Genomic DNA, 8,523 nt, shown 5'->3' with positions numbered 1-8,523 from the left:
TAATGACGAAGGGATTTTCCTTGGGGCATAACTAGAGGAACAGGACATGCGATAACTGGAATCAATCCATTTTAGTCTCAACCCACTGGATGGTAACCATTATCCTCACTGTACGGATTTTCCTTCCATAAAGTGATAGACAAAGCTTTCATTCCTTGTGGCTGGAACATAAAATGCATGCGAAGGAACCTCGAATTTGTAAAGCAATGTTGCTGTAGGTTCTCAATGAGTAGTGACTGATGTCTTATGGAAGCTTACCACGAAACTGCTGGCCTTTCTGGCTTTTTCCATAACCTGAAGTCTGAACCTTAAATATTTTAATAATAATAATAACAACAATACGGCAAAAATTACGACACCTACCACTGGATCAGTAACCTCAGTAGTGTAGAAAGCTGAATTGAATACAGGGTCTTCATCAGGCATGTCCTGAATCATAATCTTTAGGTTAGCCGTAGCAGAAAGTTCTGGGGTACCTTTATCCTATAAAGAAGGAAATAAAAAAATATTCACTCAGTGCATAAAACCTCCCTAAGTTCAGTTTTCCAGGACAGTCGTAATAAAATACAGCTAAAATGAAAATGGCACTGTCACTTATCGAGGACGGCCCTCCACACTCGATTAAGCCCTAAAATTTCTCGCTTCTTTTGAAACTTACAAATTGGTTTAATTTTTCTTGAGTGGCAAATCTACCTAGTGATCTCTTCAGCCTTGCAGATGTTCTTGATAAGGGGTTTTCCTTACCTTCAGTGTGAGGGTGCAATCATAAGACGGCGTTTGTTCATAGTCCACACGAGTGCGAAGTTTGAATTTGACGTCTGTGAAACTCCCGCCAAAATCTTGGTACTCGGAGGGATCCGGTGATATTGGGCAGTTGTCGTCGACAGATAAATCGACAACATTATTCGGCACGTCTTTGTCCTGGTCTCGAATCTTAATCTGAAATAAAAAAAAAAAAATTAAAAATAAAGATCAACGCACTTACAAGCATTTTCAAAGTTTAAGGTGAATGACATAGGTTATGATCATCAAGAGTTCCGGATACCTTCCATATCGTTTAACAACAATTTGCCATTCAGATAAAAAAAAAACTCATAATTACAGTGGTCAACTAATACTCAGTAATTCTACTAAATAACTTGACAACAGCTTGTAATAATCTTGATAATTTTGTGAGAGATGATTACATTAGTAACCTCGAGATATTCGTCAGACGTAAAAGACATTGTAGGTAATTACCTAAAATGAATTCTATTATGAACAACGCTTACGCTACTTACGCTGTGAGAAATGAATGATACTTACGTCAGTTGGAACAAGAGCACCAACTTGGGAGTCTTCTGATATATCCACGGAATAAGAGCCTTGATCGAACTCAGGCGGATTAGAATTTACGTCGGTCACTGCTATCGTAACTTCAAAAGTGCACTGCAAAATAATAATAATAATAATAATAATAATAATAATAATAATAATAATAATAATAATAATAATCCTGTAATATTTATAATTTCATGCACTATCCTATTTCGACCAAAGACATCCCTTACCAAATTCTATGCCATTTTCATCTCTGAACAATCCGATCAAACCTTCGAATATCAGATATTCTTTACTTTTAATTTGTTTCACCTTCTGTAATTCCTTTCACTTCTTTATATTCTATATTTAACTAGTCAGATATAAATATCTAATATTCTTCTCCCTCCCAGACAAAGTAAATCATATCATTTCTCACCATTATATATTTCAAGAAATGGTAAGTTTTAATTAATTTTTTATTTTTATTTTTGCCAGCTCTTTGCAAGTGTTTATTTCAGCCATCAGTCAGGAAAGGATGGTCTTCAGATTCCACACAGTTTATCATCCAGACAGATATTTTCAACTAGTGTGGACGCGTAAAAAAAAAAAAAAAAAAAAAAAAAAAAAAAAAACGTAAAGCAGACTTAACGCCTGAAATGCTCACAAATTCTAGTATCTTTCCGTACAGACAGGACTAAATTTTAATCAAGACAGAAAATAAATCAAAGAAGCAAGTATTACTGAAAATGCTATTAAATTAAATAATGATACATATAAACACGTATTTCCGCTAGCCACCTTTTCCTATGAGAGAGGTGACTCCGGAGTGTTGTAGCCTCATCGTTCACAGCAAATCTTTCCGGGATAAGGTTGCTACTTCCATGCCTTCTCTACCGTTGCAGGACTCACCACGGTTGATTACCCAGCGTGTGTATAGTTTAATGGTTACATCAACAGAAACACAATAATTTTTTTTCAGGAAGTAGACATAAAGATGTTTTAAAACAGGATTGTTTTAAAATTTCGACAAATGAATATATTGAAAGAAATGTTTGTGTAGTCTGACACCACCACTAATCCATAATTGCTAAGACATATAAATGTTGGCTCTTGAAGTAAATGAACGCATTCTAGATTACTTCCCAGCTACTGCAAAGTTGAGAGGAAAGAGTGGGACAGGGATTGGGACAAGGATGAAAAACTGAGAACTACTTACCGATTCGAAACCAGAAAACCCAGTGAAGATTGTATTTGCCTTAATAGTACTCTGAAAAACAGGAGGCACGATGTCAATATTTATCTGCAGAAATTATACACACTGTCTCAGTATACACTTCATCAGTTCAAAGGTCCTAACTGATCGTAACTTACGTTACTTAAAATAGTGGGTTTTCCAAGAGGATATTTATATATTGTAGGGAAGGTTAGACAAGAGTCTGAGGAGATTGTGATGATGTATTTACTTCCAAAAACAAACAGAGAGAAAAATAAAAGTAAAATAGAACATATAATCGACAAATCACACCATTGGAAAAGACAAAGCCAAGATAATGATCTCGTTTTCTAAACTGAAATTGCAGTGGATCCAATTGAATATGCAAAAAGTGTATCTCTGTAAATGATTGGAGAATAGCTTGTTATCTCACGTCAGGATAATCAAAATCCAGCCAAAGGGGACTTCACTGTACAAGTCCATTTCGAAGTTTCAGTCGTATCAACTGCGAAATATTTCTCAAAAAGCTCTCCAGATGGCGGATCTGCTGTTGCAGTTGTTTCATTCCACTGACAGACAAACAACTGATCCCCAATGCTTGCATCCTCGGCAACCACTATACCCTTTAGGTCTACAAAATCATCCACGCCAAAAGCTTGAGGATTGCAATTAAAATAACTAGTGCAGGCTGAAAAAAAAAGAAATCAATAATGAACGATCACCATCCACGATGAACGGAAACATGTCTGACAACTATTACGTGAACAATTCACGAGAAAATATCTACTTTCTTTGTGATAACTGTTGAGCGATTTCATCTTTATTCTGTTGTTTCTGTTGTATAAAAAACATTATCTTATTTTTCTAATAAACATCCAGCTCGATTCGATAGACTGTAACATAGAGAACAAAATATATATATATATATATATATATATATATATATATATATATATATATATATATATATATATATATATATATATAATATATATACATAAATGAGATTCGTATCACTGTATTATTTTATAAAAAAATTACCCTATTACAACTTTTAATTCCCTAATAACCCTTTAGGTAATGGCTGCTAAGCGACACTTAGAGTATAAAAAAATTAACATGATAATCAAAATGACTCCTATTAAAAAAGTTATTATTTATCCGATTTACTTCTTATCACTTTCATCGTTATGACTCTTATCAATACGTTATCGTTGATTAAATATTTATAAATGACAACACTGAGTGCAACTCAATGGTATAAATCAAAATAATTCTTACTTCCAACTATCGAAAGGCTACATAATTTTAGTTTCAGACAAAATTATAGCTAATAATTTTATTAGAGAAAATCTATGCAACTGGAATTATTACTTACAAACTTTCATCATTATAATTGTATTTTAGAGATGAATAAGCATTAGGTCTGAGATCAGGTTTACTTTGTGTCATGCCTTTACTATCCATGGTGCAATGTCTGTATAAATATATAATATGTATATATATATATATATATATATATATATATATATATATATATATATATATATAGTATATATATATATCGCTCTTCGTTTTAATATCGTGCTTTAATTCCCATTTTCTATGGGAATAAGCACGATGCCTTCTTACGAAGGATTTTTGATTTGGCGTTGGGGTGAGCCGTGCAGATCGGCTGCCCTGCCTACATCGCTTAGACCCGGTAACGATGTGTGTGTATCGTGCCAATCCCCAGCTCCTTTCTCCTGCAGCCGAGAGAACTGGGTATGAGTCGAGTTCGAGACGTGTGAGGTGTCTGTTATGTTTTTAGAAGAGGTTGGAGTGGTTTGTTTATGTGTGTATTAGTCTATAAATACCATTTGTTTTTGGCAACCTATCCGTTGATTACTTACTTAATCCAGGGTGTCTACACGGGATAGTAAGTGTCCACCTTCACTGACCAGATCGGCTGCGGTTCAGACCCGCGCCATTGACCTCTACGAAGTCCTATTTCGCTGCTCTACCGACTGGAGCCAACTGTCTCTCTCTCTATCTCTCTCTGTCTCTCTCTCTCTCTCTCTCTCTCTCTCTCTCCTCTCTCTCTCTCTCTCTCACTAATATATATATATATATATATATATATATATATATATATATATATATATATATATATATATATATATATATATATAATATCAAAATTTATAACTGGCAAATATCACTCATTCCTAATGGCAATCTCAACTCCCTTTCTGATTACAAAGCTTTGTCTTTCTTGTCTTGTTTTTCCATGTGACGTAATACATCACTAAAGCCACTGGTGCGTAACGTCCATGGAGATATGACACACCCTAGTCTCAGGTCCCTCGGCCGCATATTTGTTTCAATAAACTCGCTTACGTAACAATAACTTTTAATAACCCTCAACAAGTTACTTTAAATAACATACACCCTCAACAAGCTCCAATTTGCCTCTTATGATTCTATTATTAGCTTTTCTAAGTCCATGTATAACCCATAGAGTTTATTTTCATCACTTTTAAACTTCTCGTGTATCTGTTTTACCACAAATACTTGATCCACAACCTGTTCTTACTCTGACATGTCTTCTGTCATCTGTCGTATTTTCCCAATCCTACCATCCACTTTCCCTCGTATACTAAATAACGTTTTGCCTCTTTAGGTGTTACATATAATTGACTTCTGGGGTCTTTCCATTCTTTAGCCTCTCAACTGACCTCACTACTTCTTCGACGGTCACTCCCAGAAGCAATATCAAATCTACACCACTCTTGCGTCGTTTAGATCACTCTCCACACGAAAAAATCATAAAAACAACCAAATTATCAACGTAGGATTGTGAAAGCTCTAGGAAGCATCTCTAATACTTGCATGTTTGTACTCTGAGCCCAAATATATTTATATAATATGTATATATATATATATATATATATATATATATATATATATATATATACAGTATATATATATATATATATATATATATATATATATAATACCAGTATATATATATATATATATATATTATATATATAATATATATATATATATATATATATATATATATATATATAGTATATATTATATATATACATATATACACATATGTATATATTTACAGTAAAAGTATATACTGTATATATATATATATATATATATATATATATATATATATATATATATATATATATATATATATATATATATGCATACATATAAAAATATATTTGGATCAGTATGAATATATAGATATATATATATATATATTATATATATATATATATATATATATATATATATATATATATATATATATATATATATATGTGTGTGTGTAATGTGTGTGTGTTTGTGCTGAAATTCACTCACAAGTATATAAGTACATTTATGAATGGGAAACTTATAAAAAGTATAAATTTAACACCTGTTCTGCAGGGAGGGGGGGCGGGGAGAAGCGAAAAATTTGAGACATAAGTGCAAAACATTTTTTTACTCTCAAGGCAAACCATTACCTGCTGTCTGAGCGACAGAAAATGACGGATACAGGGCGAGGAGGATTCCGCATTGCATCCATAAAAAGGTCCTTTTTAAAGCCATCGCGCCCCTTCTTGCTTCCACTGAAGGCACAATATCGAAAAGACGGAGAAATGTTGTGTATTAGTTTATCTCCTAATCGGCAGTTGCATTCAAGTGCATTCTTACGAAAACATTTTCATCCGAAGAGCACTGTAATGTCGGTGACCATTCAAGGACAGCTCCGGAAGAAACACACAAGAACAACAAAATAATGATATCGAAAATAAACCGATACTTTACACACAAGTAAATCAACTGTTTTAGCGGCTGGGAGACAACTCCCCTGGCAGGACAGATAACACAGTTGACAGTTAATATACCAGATAAGACGATAACACTTTCCTGATAACAAGTCACTGGCAGAGCACAGGGGAATTGTTTCACTGTTAAGATAAGCCCTGATATGAAATACATTCGTCACCAAATTCTTTACCTTGAGCCCCAGAGAGGAAGGAATAGATTAATGCACTACTCGTCGCTCAGCGCTCGTCTTTAATTTAGAGGGGGGAGAAATGGGTAAATACCCATCGATTATCTTGTCAAAGACTTTGGCATCTGCTTATCATCTCGCGAACAGGCCCAAACGATGATGAAAGTCCAATCACAGAACTTACTGGCAAAAATCATCCACCACAGTACAGTTTATTGGAATCTGAATTAACCCCTAAGTTATTTCGCATTCAAAACAAACTTTCTTTGAAGCATTTCAATCATCCACTGTTCAAACATGACTATTCGTTTCCGATATGGTCAGACTGAGGGTAACTTGAACTAAATCAGTATTATTAGCAATGCGTTATGATATACCATTGTTACTCTTATATGTGAAATGCATTTTTTTTACTTAACATGAATATTCACCTGCTCGGGACAAACTCGTATCACCCATCGTCTCGAAAGCTAACAGATATCAATAAAAATTCCCTGTCAGGAATTGCAAAATTCTAAAAGGTACATAACAGAAACCTACGTGGTGACTGTCACGCCACAGCAACCTAGCAAATTATAATCCTGGTCTATTTTGCATTACAAGGTCCGACGCTTATCACAATGCAATTTTTCTGTTGTGTTCCATGGCCTTTATTTTGCAAATCATACGGCACATATAACTATTGCTTCAAGCTGAATCTTAGGAGCGTGTTGGCTACTGGTATTAAGATTTATGTGTGTGTGTGTGTTTTATTTTCATTCGATCATAGACAGTTAAGTAAATTTTACTTTTCACTAATGTTCCAAAAACGACAGTACTTAAAATCCCTAAAAATATTGGCATTTGGTAGGCTTGATTTTTTATCAACTTAATTTTCACGTCTGATCTCGAATATCGATACTTTAATTCTTCAGCCTTTGTGACAGTCTTTATTTTTTATCAGAGTGATCTTAGGATTTCTATACATGAAAAAATTTAGCTTTCCTAAAAATCTGGGATACATTTTAACATATCTCTTAAATCTAGAAAAGTAATCTTGTATATGAAAATTGCCTTGGAGTGGATATTTGAAAAGCTTTTCAGTGTTTCATTAATTTTTATAATTCATTAAGGATAAGGAGAGAATGGGGGCGGGGGGGGGAGGGGGCGATACGAAATACACATATTGATACTCATTTTTCTTCTCAGCCCCTTAACTCTTGCCGGAATCATCTGTGGTCGTTCTTTTTCTGAAATATTTATATTTTTTTTTTACAATTTTTTCATTTCAAATTCTTCTCATACTATCAATGTTTCTGGTCATACATTAAAATCTCCTCTGGATATTTTCTATTTTATAAATCTCCGCTCATCTCCCGCCACCAGTCTAATATATTTCCTTCCAGTAGGTCTGGGTCTTTCAAACCCCTGTAGTGCTCAAGACGACCCCAGCTAACGCTATTATTATTATTAATATTATTATTACTATTATTATTATTATTATTCAGAAGATGAACCCTATCCATACGGAACAAGCCTACAGAGGCCATTGACTTGAAATCCAAGCTTCCAAAGAATATGGTGCTCATTAGGAAGTAAGCGAAGGTAAAGAGAAACACAGAAAGAGGAGATCTCACTTATTACAAAATAAAAATAAAAGTAAAGAATTAATAAATAGACAAAATGTATTAAAATGCACAAAAGAATAGCATTAGGGTAGTACGCATTGCACTTCTTGAACTTTTCAAAATCCCAACATACTCTCTGCTTGGGTGTGTTAGGACTTTTTCAATCCATCGTCATCTCTCTTTCAACACTAAATCATCTAAATATGGAACTCCTGTAATTTCCCTTATCATCTCAACTAACTTCTAATTTAATTCTTGCGAGTTTATTTTGAAATCAAAATCTTCTAGATAGGGTGTCGTTATCATGCAATCATTCATGGTTGTACTTTCGTATATACTTTCAATCCATTTGATTGCTCAGCCTATTCAGTGTTTGGTTTTTGTTTTTTAGTCTT

The 8,523-nt window shown here is 33.8% G+C and overlaps 1 protein-coding gene across 1 annotated transcript in view; it reads right to left on the bottom strand.

Moving 5' to 3' along the window:
• The window catches only part of LOC136834110 (uncharacterized), a 42,178-nt gene extending 35,811 nt beyond the window's left edge, over window positions 1–6,367 (bottom strand). Inside the window, exons 1-5 of the mRNA XM_067096367.1 lie at window positions 6,028–6,367; window positions 2,519–3,203; window positions 1,306–1,428; window positions 745–939; window positions 364–483 (exon numbers count right to left, since the gene is read on the bottom strand). Of these exons, the coding sequence (XP_066952468.1) occupies window positions 364–438 (75 nt within the window). The 5' untranslated portion in view covers window positions 439–483; window positions 745–939; window positions 1,306–1,428; window positions 2,519–3,203; window positions 6,028–6,367. The remainder of the gene's footprint in view (window positions 1–363; window positions 484–744; window positions 940–1,305; window positions 1,429–2,518; window positions 3,204–6,027) is intronic.
• Window positions 6,368–8,523: the final 2,156 nt, after the last annotated feature.

The sequence above is a fragment of the Macrobrachium rosenbergii genome, chromosome 53, assembly GCF_040412425.1.
Source record: "Macrobrachium rosenbergii isolate ZJJX-2024 chromosome 53, ASM4041242v1, whole genome shotgun sequence".
NCBI lineage: Eukaryota > Metazoa > Arthropoda > Malacostraca > Decapoda > Palaemonidae > Macrobrachium > Macrobrachium rosenbergii.
Note: the sequence above shows the minus strand (reverse complement) of the source record. Positions and strands in the feature narration are given on the sequence as shown.